This window comes from Elephantulus edwardii, unplaced genomic scaffold, assembly GCF_000299155.1.
Source record: "Elephantulus edwardii isolate Elephantulus edwardi_28Jun2011 unplaced genomic scaffold, EleEdw1.0 scaffold00091, whole genome shotgun sequence".
Lineage (NCBI taxonomy): Eukaryota > Metazoa > Chordata > Mammalia > Macroscelidea > Macroscelididae > Elephantulus > Elephantulus edwardii.
This window is the reverse complement of record NW_006399841.1, coordinates 6,080,401-6,093,219: the sequence shown is the minus strand read 5'-3', so window position 1 is coordinate 6,093,219 and position 12,819 is coordinate 6,080,401. Positions and strand designations below refer to the sequence as shown.

General features: G+C 47.9%; 1 protein-coding gene across 1 annotated transcript in view; it reads left to right on the top strand.

Annotated features, from left to right (window-relative positions):
- Positions 1–10,691, top strand: part of LOC102846414 (CKLF-like MARVEL transmembrane domain-containing protein 4-like) — a 22,449-nt gene extending 11,758 nt beyond the window's left edge. Inside the window, exons 4-8 of the mRNA XM_006890665.1 lie at positions 1,277–1,358; positions 1,534–1,679; positions 5,694–5,753; positions 9,597–9,656; positions 10,623–10,691. Of these exons, the coding sequence (XP_006890727.1) occupies positions 1,277–1,358; positions 1,534–1,679; positions 5,694–5,753; positions 9,597–9,656; positions 10,623–10,691 (417 nt within the window). The remainder of the gene's footprint in view (positions 1–1,276; positions 1,359–1,533; positions 1,680–5,693; positions 5,754–9,596; positions 9,657–10,622) is intronic.
- Positions 10,692–12,819: the final 2,128 nt, after the last annotated feature.

Below are 12,819 nucleotides of genomic sequence, written 5' to 3'. Positions count from 1 at the left end.
TTTTATTTTATTATTTTTGTGTGAGTGTACCGTCAAATCAGATCTGACTGGTACAGGAGGAGATTGTCCCTCCTTCCCCGGCAGAGCATCTGGTGGATTTGAACTGTGCACCTCTGGGCAAGGCCAGATAAAATTTACAGATGAAATGCAAATCGTGCTACCCCAATAAAATCTACTTTCATGTTTAAAATGCAAATTGAACTTTACAGTCCCTTGTGAGTGGTTAGCAGCTCACCATACTTCAGACTGCACCCTCAGAGCTCTTTATTTTATATATATACATATACATATACATATATACATACATATATATATACATACATATATATAATTTTATTTTTTTAAGCTAAAGAAGCTTTTTTATTTTTTTTTTTTTATTTTTGTGTGCGTGTACCGTCAAATCAGATCTGACTGGTACAGGAGGAGATTGCCCCTCCTTCCCCGGCAGAGCATCTAAAGAAGCTTTATTAAGGGGTCTCCCAGGCAGGATTCCCTGGTCTGGAGAAAGAGAGAGACAGGCAAAGACAGACCAGGGAATACCACCTATAGTCTGTATCTTGCTGGCCATTCAGGAGACCATCAGAACACGAAAGCACCCATCCACAAACTAGAAGCAAATAGATACGGCTGTGTTCCAATAAAACTTTATTTACAAAACCAGATGGTGATCTGGCCCTGCAGCTGAAGTGGGCTGATCTCTGATACAGAAGAAGATCTAAGACGTGTTTCTGTCATTATTTATCCTAGAACCAATATCTCTCTATCATTTCAAACTGAAGACACATAATGTGGGACACTCGTAGAGTTTGCAGGGCCTGGATCAAGTCTCTGAAGAATCTAGACACGGTGCTGGTTTGCAGTGACATGCAGAGGACACTGGGGGTGAGGGGATAGTGTTAGGACCCGAAGATCGAACCCTTCCACAGGCAGGAGCTGAGCAAAGAGCCAGAGCTTTCCTTACGCCTCTAAGTACTCCTGCTTCTCTCCACCTTTCCAAGTAGGAAGCTCATGTAGACATTTTCCCACTCGAGAATCAGGACTTCTGTGGGGAGAACGGAAAGTGGAGAGCCAGAAGCGACTGCTGGCCATCCCAGCCTAGCCACGGGGCCCAGCATCAGTGACTGATCTGCGGGGCCTCACCTGGGCACCAGAGGAGGTTGAGGTGGTGGGTCTAAAGGACTCCCCAGGTTCCTTCTGGTCACGGTCAGGGCAGGGGACCAGAGAACCGCAGAAGACGAGAGCGCCTGCCACCAGCCCCTCCCTCTCTCCTGTGTAGATCTTCGGCTTCCTGGCCACCGTGCTGTGTATGCTGAGCTTGTGGATGTCCTACAAGATCTCCTGTGTCAAACAGTCAGCAGGTGAGTGGCCTCGCGTGCCCACAGAGGGCTTCTGAAAGGGCAGATCCTCGAGGAGGAGGTCTTGCAACAGGGAGGCTGTGCTCGGGCCCACTGCGAACATGTGAGTCGTTTAGGGCCTGGGGACTGGGCAGCAGAAAACGAGACCCCTGCACCCTGCTCGGATCCCTGCCCGCAGGCTCAGTGTCTGACTTCTTTCCTCCTGGTGATAGTATATCTAGCAAACCACATAGCAGCTCAGTGATGATAAGGGACTTTGCTAAACTGCTGGACTCTCGTTTTCTGCATCTTTCATCTACCTTGGTCAGTGGTTGTAGCGTTGAGGTGAGTTTTAGGTTCTAGATGATATGTGCTGTTTTTAATTATGTCATGCAACCATTGTTATGTTGTTGTGGGTGTTGTCGAGTCAAAACCGACTCATAGCTGACCCTCCAGCAGGTTTTCAGAGGCTGTAAATCACACAAGAGGAGAATGCCCATCGTTCTTCCATGGAGTCACTGGTGGATTTGAACCTCATGCTTTGACGTTGGCAAAGCAACTTCTTACTCACTAGGCCACCATAGCTCCAGTGCAGCCATTATCCCAATGCAACCCTTTCCCCAATTCCACGGCCCCCTAAACAGTTTCCCCCTCCCTGATTTCTGCAGCTCATAACGATGGACACTTTTGGTCTCTGTGCATGTTGCTTCTTCCAGCTATTTCAAATGAATGGGGTCATGGAATACTTGTCCTTGTATAGTTGGCTAACTTCACGTAGAACTGTCTTTCCAAGCCTCATCCATGCTGTGGCACGTGTCAAAACATCTCCCCTGGCCTCGTATTATCCTAGTGTGTGTCCCTTCCCCTTCTCTTAGTCCATTCGGTTGGTGGTGGGCCCCTCAGTCACTCCCCCCATCCTGGCCACCGTGAATGGGGCTACGCAGAGGTGTGCGGGCAGCTAAGCATTTCCTGATGACCCTCCTTCTCCTAATGGCAAAAAAGAAAATGTAGGGCAGTTTAAAAAAAAACAAGGCAGAGAAGAAAAAAAATTAGAAATAAAAACTATCTGTCATCACCCCTTCTAGAAATAGCACCTGAATGCCTATCCCGCCCAGTGCTTCCCCTCTGGAACTATTTAAGGATATTTTTATCCAAGGAATCAGACTTTATGCACAGTTTTTATAACTTTTTAAATGTTACCACATAGCAAACATGTCACCAGTGTTGTTTTTCTTCATCGTTCTTCATAGTTCTGTGATGTTTTGTTGCCTGACTGTGCTACAGTTTGCATAAATACTTTATTTGGAAACATTAAGGTAGGTTTTGTCATGCTTGCCCCTCCCCCCTTTGCTGTTACATAGTGTTCAGTGAACATCCTTAAGTCTAAGACTCTTGTGTCATTGTTCTTAACGGTCTGTGAGTCGATCCACAGCAACCCTCAGTGCAACAGAGTAAATAGAATGAACCTTCCGCAGTCCGGCTGCGACCCTCACTGTCTTTCTATACATATATATACACATATATATACATATATATATATTTGTGTGTGTGTACCGTCAAATCAGATCTAACTGGTACAGGAGGAAATTGTCCTTCCTTTCCCGGCAGAGCATCTGGTGGATTCGAACCGTGAGCCTCTGGGATTGTAGTTGTAGCTCCTTGCCACTAGGCCACCAGAGCTCCCCTCCTCACTGTCTTTCTATGCTCAAGCATGTTGTTGCTGTCCCAGGTCACTCCATCCTGTTGAGGGTCTCCTTTTTTCACTGACCACCGACTTTTCCAAACATGGTGTCCTTCTCCAGAGGCCAGTCCCTCCTGACAGGATGCCCTAAGCCTGTGAGGAGAAGTCTCATCATCCTTGCTTCTAAGAGATATTCTGACTCCACTTCTAAGTCAGCTGTTTCTTCTTTTGATTGCTCATGGTGTATTCACTGTTCTTCACCAACACATCATAATCCAAAGGCCCCAGTTCTTCTTTGCTCTTCTTTATTGTCTGTTTATCCATTGATCTTTTTGTTTCTATGTTCTTAAGTCCCCATCTACATCCCTGGTACGTATCAGAGGATGTGCGTATATCAGGGTATGTACACTAAGATGTTGGATGTATTATCAGTGTTACCCAACAGAAAAGGAGCTCTGGTGGCCTAGTGGTAAGAAGCTGCACTGCAGTCTCAAAGGCACACAGTTCAAATACACCAGCTCCTCTCTGGAAGAAAGATGGGCATTCTCTTCCTGTGCAATTGACCGCCTCTGAGAACCCACTGGAAGGTCAGCAATGGGTTGGTTCTGACCTGATGGTGCACAGCAATCATCCAGAAAGGCTGGCAAAGCAGGATGTTTTGTTTCTTTCTAACAGTCATTGGCTACAAGTTAATGGGATATTAAATGAAAAATTAAATGAAAGAATCTAGGGAGCTCTGGTGGCCTAGTGGCAAGAAGCTACACTGCAATCCTAGAGGTACACGGTTCTAATTCCCTCTACTGGAGAAGGAGGGGCAATCTCCTCCTGTACCAGTCAGATCTGATTTGACGGTACACACACACACAAAAATAATAAAAAAATTAAAAAGGAAAGAATCCAGCCACAGAATCCCATCTATTGTATGGTCTCATTCCCTGGGCATGTCCAGACCAGGCAAATCTCAATTAGTGGCTGATAAGGGTAGAAGATTAGAGGGTAGAGGTGATATAAAACAGTGATAATAGCTAAAGAGCACAAGATGTTTATTTTATATAATGTTGTTGTTACTCAACTAGAACTCAAAGGACCCTATGCAAATAGCACTGAACTCTGCTTTATCCTGGGCCAATCTCACTGTCTCAGACACACCTACCTTTATTACCCCAGTTATTGTGCCAATCCATCTCATCCAGGGCCTCTCCTATACTCTCCCTCCACCCTTCCAAGCATGATGTCCTTCCCCAAGGACTGGACCTTTCTGGCAACATTGTCAAAGTAGATGAGACAGAGCCTCAAAATTCTTGGACTGCTTAGCTTCACCTTGTCCAGGACAGAAATGTTCGTTCTCTTGGCAGTCCATGTATGTTCAATATTCTTCTCCAGGACCACAACTCAATGGCATCAATTCTTCTTCTGTCCTCTTTGGTCATTGTCCAGATCTCTGATGCATACCAGGTAATTGCAAAGATCATGGCCTACATCAGGTGCACCTTAGTTGCTAGACCTCATTGCTCTTTGGCACTCTGGAGAGGTCCCTGACAGCAGATTTTCCTAATGCAATTAATCTTTTGATTTCCTGTCTGCTGGTTCCAAGAGTGTTGATTGTAAAACTTAGCAAGCTGACATTGTTAACTATCTCGATTTCTTCTCCATCTGTTATGATGCTGCCAATCGGCCCAGTGGTGAGAATATGCATTTCTGATATTGAGCTTCAATCCATATTGCAGATACAGGCCTTGACCCTCTGTAGCAAATGCTTCAGGCCCTCCTTAGTTTCAGCAAGGTTGTATCAACTGCTTAACACAGGTTATTGATGAGTCTTTTCCAATCCTGATGCCACATTCCGCCTCATCGAGCCCAGCCTCCCGAATGGTCTGTTCCGAATACAGATTGAAATGAAAATGAGATAAAATTGTGGTAGCAGATCCACTAATAGATACTAAAAGCCACTGAGTTGTACATTTAAGTGAGTGAATTATAGGGTATGTGAATTTTCTTAGTAAAACGGTTTTTTTAAATGTGAGTGAGAAATAAAAAATAATAGGCTGTGGGGGAAAGACATTAATAGGTCATGTCTGAAGTGGAGAGATATTGGTGTGATTATCCTACTCACAGTAACGGAGGAGCTCGCCAGAAGAATCCGTGCAAGGCACTCGATGGGGGTCGCTCGGAGACCAAAAGGGGGGAGGAGTTGGGATAGGTGCTCATTTCGGCTACATTTCATTGCTTCAGACAAGTATTTGAATAATTCTGTGGCCAAATTGTTTCTGCCTTATATTTTGTTGTTGTTGTTGTTGTTGTTGTTGTTGCTATGTGCTTTCAATAATAGAAGGCATGCTGAAGTTAAGGGGGAGTGTTTTCTTGGTAATATAATAAGTGTTTACACAATCGTGTCACACATGTCCATCCCAGGTGGACTCGCCTGGCAGACTCTAGCTATACAGGCCTCTGACAGGCAGCAGCACAAACTACAGCTGTGACAGCTGCATCCCAGGAACGTGTTGGCGGGAACCACCTGTTCCCTGGGTCCTGGATGGGTTAGTCAACAAAGACTTCCACAGAAAACTGGGACGGGGTTGGGGGGGGGGTGTACAGTGCTGAGCTTGGGGTCCAGCCTTCTGGTGTGTGGCTCTGAGTGTCCCCAGCTAGCTGACCTGCCCTGCCGTTTCCTCCCAAAGATGCAGCCGTGTGAGGACAGCCATGAGGAGGCTCTGCGGGACATGAGGACCGGCGAGCGAGTGAGTGACCTGAGGAAGACCGCTGATGCTGTGCTCCTGTGTCAACATCCTGCCCAGGCTGGTGGGCAGGGGACAGGCCCTGCCACTTTCCTCCTGCCCTCCAGGGTGCCCATGCCCAGGGCTGGTCAGCCTCTTTTCCGGTCTCCTTAGAGACCATTCCTCCCCCTGTCTCAGAAAACAAAGCAGCCCGTCCCCCACCCCCGATAAATCTGGTCCCTCCCCAGCTGCTCTTAGACCCACCTCAGGTCCCAATGGCCCATGTAATACAAGAAATTTCCAGAAACTCATGAGTGAGTCTGCTTCTCCTTCACATTCCTCTGGAGTGAGCTGCCTTAAGTCTTCTATAAAAACACGTCACCTCTTAACTTCGCCAGCTTGTTGACATGCTCTGGAAAATACACGTGCTTCTTCAAGCGAAGCAGGGCTGTAGATGCCCTGGGTGGCCAACCTCTCCCCAGACAGCATGCCTCAAGTCTGCAGCTTCTGTTACTCTGTGTGTGTACGGGTTTATTTTTAAATAAAATATTGATTTGGCCAACTGCAGAGGACATCTTATTAAACTAGAAGCTAGGCTGTAAAACCACGCTGGAAATAAAGTTGTTTTTTTTTTTATCAAGATCATGTCCTGTACAGTGTTTAAAACAAAAATGCGCTACCTTGGAGTTGACTTTGACCCATGGTAACCTTATGTGTAACAGAGGAGAAGGAGGGTTCTTGGTTGTAATCTTGACAGGACAGATAAGCAGACCTTTCTTGCTCAACACCATGGGATGGGTCTGAACCACCATCTTTTGGATAGTAGTCAGGTTTACTGGTTGCACCACGCAGAAACCTTGCGCAACCTACTCAACTTTGGTTTTTCTCTCCAAGTAGGGAAATAGTCATAGAGTGGAGTTTTAGCTTACAGTTAAGCATGCAGTGTTTAATTTGTATTTCCCTCTTTTTCTTTCTGTAAAATGATATCCATTCACTTGCTTGTATGAAAATGGGAGGAGTGCCTTAGATGTGCTTACCAGGTTGTGCCAAGAAATCTGGAGGACAGACACCTGGCCAGCTGACTGGAAAAGATATATTTATTCCCATTCCAAAAAAGGGTGATCCGACAGCGTGTGGAAATTATCAAACAGTATCACTAATATCACATGCAAGCAAAGTCTTGCTGAAGATTATCCAAAAATGACTGGAATAGAACATTAACAGAGAACTACCAGAAGTACAGGCTGAGTGTAGAAGAGGCCATGGTGCTAGGGACATCAGATGGATCGTGGCTGAAAGTAGAGACTACCAGAGAAATGTCTATCTGTGTTTCATTGACTACTCAAAGGCATTTGACCACGTGGGTCACACAAAGTTGTGGCTCCGCTTGAGAAGATTGGGAATCTCAGTACCTGATTGTGCTTGTGTGAAAGCTATATTGAACCCAGAAGGAGTCATCAGAACAAAGCAAGGAAACACTGCATGATTCAAAATCGCAAAAGGAGTACGTCAGGGATGCATCCTATCTTCAACAAATCATTCGGAGGCTGGGCTTTATGAGGAGGAATGTGACATCAGGATTGGAGGAAGACTCATCAACAACCTGTGTTATGCAGAGGACATAACCTTGCCCACTGAAACTGAGGAGAATCTGAAGCATCTTCTGCAGAAGGTCAAGGACTGTAGTCTTCAATATGGATTGAAGCTCAACATCAAGGAAACAGATTCTCATCACTCAGCCAATTGGCAGCACCATGATAGATGGAGACGAGATTGAGAACCATTAGCCAGGAAAATAAAAAAAACCTAACTGCATTGGGTAAGTCTGTTATCCGGGACCTCTCCAAAGTGCTAAAAACTATGATGTCAGTCTGGAGACTAAGGTGAGCCTAATCCAGGCCATGGTCTTCGCAGTTACTTGCCCAGGTGAATGTAGAGATTAACGAGGAGAGGCTGCGCCTCTAAACCCAGGTGTATTTAGTCAGCGTTCTCCATGAAGTCGAACCAGTATGGTAGACACAGATTTAAGGAACTGACTCCGTTATGAGGGTGATGGCAGGCTGGACAGTCTGGCGGCCTTGAGGACAGGATTTGTCTTGAGTTCTCATGCCAGTCAAGTCGGTGCTGGCTCATAATGACCCTCGGGCAAGTGTCCAAGGCAATGAAAATGGTGATGAAGGACGCTGCCTTCCTTTCTCCCACGGACCTGCTGGTGGATTTGAACCGCTGCCTCTGAGTTATCCAGGCAACTCACTAGGGATTACGTGACCAAGCTCCTGTGGGGTAAAATTCCTTATTCTTTGGGAAACCTGCTTTTGCTCATCAGGCCCTAAATGGATTGGGTGAGGCCCACGCACATCACTGAGAATAGTAACTGGCTGTAAATATCTGTCAACTGTTCTTACCTTCACAGCCACACCCAGTGATTGACCAGGTGCCTTCACTTAGCTAAACCAACTGACGAAGCTTAACCATCACACCAGACAGTAATTCTTCACAATACAAGTGTCACCTGGGATCACTCCTCCCCCCCCCCTTTACAAGAAACAGATGCCATGGGACAGGGCTGGGATCTAGAATCTTCCAGGCTGTGTGCAAAGTGTGGTCCAACCACAAGAAGCATCACCTGGGAGCTGGTTAGAGGTGCAGGACCCCAGACTCTCCAACGCAGCCCTTCATGAGGTCAGCTTGCTAGTGGAATAGCCCCACGTGCTCTTTCACATTTGAGAAGCTTTGTTCTCCATAGTGGAGTGGACTTGGCGGGGAGAGATTGTGTAACAATGAAAGAATTTTACTTTTCAAAGAGAAGAGCGAACTGGAGGGGAGGGGTGGACAGAGAGAAAAGTGCAACAATGAATGAATGGAAATCCAAAATCTCTAAATTTTCATTAAAATTAATAATAATAATAAAGCTAAAAAAAAAGAAGCTTTGTTCTCATCCAAGTTGCTTTGGGCAAGTATAGTCCAAAGGCACATTAGACCTTAAAATCTGCAGCACCAGGCTGTGGAATGCTGAGGCCTGTGGTGAAGACCTAACTCAATGCCGATTCTCCCAGTCTTAGATGACTTTGCTTCTAATAGTTGACCTGCTGGGGCTTTGCCCTCAAGAAGGACGCAGCGGAAAGTCCAGGTGTGGTTGAAGGTCTTAGCAGATAGCCAGGCAGCTGACCTAGGGTGTCCTTAACTGTGACCAGAAGTCACAGCTCCAACTGACACACAGCCGAGTGTGACACCGAGTGCTTACAGAACTGCTTCTGGGGTGTCCCAGGAGCTTTTCATTGGAAGTTGCCCATGCATCCCAGGCAAGGGCTTGGGCGCCTTGTAGGAGCTCAGAGTCTTAGAAAAGAAAGCAGGGAGTTGGTGGAATCCCTTCAAGCTCTTGCAAATGCTTCTCCTCACTAGGAAATTTTTGTCCCGGCTTTTGTCCTGTCCAGACAATTTTTGCCTTAATTTAGAAGACAGTGTAGGATATGTTTAAAAGAGTACAGAATAATCTTGGTTTCTTGTTTCCCTGGGCCAGAGGTCCATTTCATAAGAAACAGTGTCAGCTGGTAGGGGTGACAGATAAACCTGTTCCCTGTTGCTAGCATTGCACCTTCGCTGTCCCCTTGCCCCTGGGTGGTGCTAGTGATTTACATGCAGCTATTAAACAAAAGGTTGGCAGCTCGAATCCTCCCAGCTGCGCCATGGAAGAAAGCCTGGTATGGAGCTGCCAAAAACCAAACACAAAGGCCAGGCGTTGACAGTCCTAAGGAAAACACACGGTGTCACCAGGAATCGCGGTTTTGGTTTTGGGTTGTCCATTCTCCAGCCCTTTTGGTTTGGGGCTGTCCTTTCTTCAGCCCTCGGAGGCTCCGTGCCCTGCAGGGACCCGGAGGCACAGGGTGTGAGAGGAGGACAGCGGAGCAGCCGGAAGCCTGTGAGCAGGTAAGGGTGCTGGTCTGGGGCCTGAGGCCGGTCCCATGTGACCCCTGCCCCGTGGGTTCATGTTGTTAAGTACATCAGGTCGACCAGGACTCGTGGCCACGCTGTGAGCAGAACCGTGCCCGACCCGGGCCTTCCTCACGGTCTCCGACACGCTCAGTGCTGTTGCTGTAACCAGTGCACAGTCCATCTCATGGGGGACCCTCCTCTCTTTGTCTGGGCCCTCTTACCTTTGTCAGCATGATGTCCTTTACTGGGGTAGTCCCCCGGCGGCATGCCCACGGCATGTGACACGAAGTCTTACCATCCTGGCCTTGAATGAGCACCCAGGCCGTGTTTCCTCGGTTTGGTGAAGTGGGCCGGGGGGTCCTGGCTGGGCTGCACTCCTGCCACCCCAGGAGGATGGGCGATGAGGGGAGGACCCCCGTCCCCCCTTTGAAGCAGCCCTACTCTGTGACACGTGGGCCACTGGGAGGTGGGGCTGACTTGACAGGAGAGGTTTGGGAACTTTCTGGTATCGTCTTGGAGGGATTTTTTTTAGTATCATCTTTGAGGGATCCCAGAGTGCTATACAAGGTTACAAGATGCTAATAACCAAAATGGCAAATGCTAAAGTGTTAGCAGTTTGCATTCTCCCAGAGCCGCCTCAGAAGAGAGACCCGTTGGTCTGTGCAAGGTCACAGCTGTAAATCAAGCCTGAGCACAGCACTAACTGAGGCCCCTGGTGCCCGTGAGCTGGAATCAACTTCATGGCAGCAGGTTTGGGGTTTGGCTCACCTGCCTTTGAGGGCCGTTCTCCCCGGGAGACCCTGGCGGTGGGGGAAGGTGCCTGGCCTCCCATCTTCCTGAGGAGAAAACCAAGTGGAGATGAGGTTAGTGATGGCACGTGGGTGTCTCTGAATCTGGCCTGTGAACACCCAGCAGGGGCCTCTGGGCAGGCTGGGCTGGAGCTGCCGGCCTTCCCCACAGGCAGGCCGCCTGGCTGGCTACACACAGGCCCAGCCGGAAACAAATGGTCCTGAACACAGCTGGGCCTGACGCCCCTCATGCGACAGCAAATGCAGCCTTCTATGACACATCCAGATGCTCAGCCCTCAGCCTGCGTGTCCAGCCAGGCCACTCAAGAACCCCAGGGTGTGAGACGACAGGGGCGCTGAAGCTGGCAGGCTCCCTGGGCCACCCACCTTCCAGAGTGAAAAGTAAACTTTTCTCCCTTGAATGCAAACTTCCGTTGTATGGAAACCTAGCAGGTCCTGGGGGCCCCAGCTCAGCAACCACAACTTCCTTCCTTCATGGAGGTTTCTGAACTGCAGCTTTTGAACACTCCAGAATGTTCAAGGACCCTCAGATAGTTGATTTTCGCATTTAGTTGAGAATTCATTGAACTGTATATTTGTACATTTGCAAAGTGCTAAAGAGCAATGTATCAGTTAAAGACTAAGGTGCATCCGAGCCATCCAGGGTCTTTTCAGTTAAACTTGTCCATCAGAAAGTTGGACAGTGAATAAGGAAGACAGAGGAAGACTCAATGTCTTTGAGCTGTATTGGAGAAGAGTATAGAATATCCCACAGACTGCAGAAGGAACAAGCAAGTCTGTGTTGAAGAAAGTGCAGGCAGGATGCTCCCTAGAGACAAGGCTGGTGAAACTTCCCCTTACATATTTTAGCCATGTTGTCAGGAGGGCCAGACTTGGGGGAAGGACATCATTCTGGAAAAGGCAGAGGGTCTGAGAAAGTGGAAGACCCTCAACAAGACAGATTGACACAGTGACTGTAACAATGGGTTTGTTTATCTCAGAGATGTTGAGGACGGGACAGGACAACGTTCAGATCTGCTGTTAGTGGGTTGCTATGAGTCACAATTGACTTGGTGGCACCTAACAACAGCATATAATTACAACACATCTCCTGTGGAGTCCCTTGATGATGCAAATGGTTAACAAGCTTGGCTGTTCAACAAAATGTTGGAGGTTCAGGTCCACCCAGGAGAGCCTGGTTATCAGAAGAAAGTCTCACAGAGCTTCTTCCCCCAAACCAGCTGCTGCCAACGCTAGGGGGTCCCCATGAGCCCAAGCCCAACCCCATGGCTGCTGGGCTGGTGTGGATGCATGTTCTATTTAAAGAAAGAGATTTTGCTTTCAGAAAAGAAAAAACAAAACAACATACCAAAACAAACCACAGATATGTTAGCACTTCCTGAAACACATGCTCTTCTATCATTAGTAGCACACACTGACCCCAGGAAGCCCTCCGCCAGCCTGGCCCCCAGCACTGGGTGACACCCTTAGTGCTGGCCATGGGGAGATCGCCTCCCCTCACCTCCCACTGAAGACAGACTGAAGCACTCTGGAAGCCAGGCTGATGGAGACAATCTATCCCGACCCCTGTGGACCAGCCAGGACTTCTCCATGCAGGACCAAGCACCAGAGTTGATCCTAACCAGAGCCCAAGACTGCTGACCTCCCGAGGTCCAGTTGGGGCTTTTCAAATGAATCTCGTTGTTCTTACTCATCAGCTTTCTAAGAAGTATGTGTTATCAATGTCAATTAATCAGTGATGCTAGTAGCATATTCTTTATATCATGGTGTTTCTTTCAGCCATGAATTAGGTTGGAAAAGGGAATTTTTCTACTGGGGAAAAAGAAAAGGCTTAAAAATTTCTTTTTTTTTAATAAAAAGGCTTAGAAACCAGTGAGGTGAAGCTGCTCCGGGCTGGCATCCGGCTCCAGGGAGGTGCAGAGGGCACTAGCTTGGCTGAGGAGGTCGGAAGACACGGAAGAGGCCTCTTCATGAAGGCCTCCGGTGGGGTACCAGAAGGTCTTGTGAGAAATCCAGGAAAGCGGAGAACCTGAAGGTTTTCATGAAATTTCCATGTACAGCAAAAGCTCTTCCCCGTAAAGGTAACTGACTCCACAGCGGGAGGTAGCTGACCCGAGGCTCATGCCCACTCTGTGGATGACTCTGAGAGTTCCCAGGTGTAGAGATGCCCCATAACCTTAATCCCTGGGTGGCCAGATGGTTAAGGCCTGGGAACCTTCCATTAGGTTAACAAGGCTTTCCCGGGCTGTGGCCTTTCAAAGGGACCTCTGGATGGTGAACATCACCAACATCTCAGCCGGTTGTGCTGTGGGTGTTGGGTACTGGTTAGAACTGACCTCCCAGAGGGG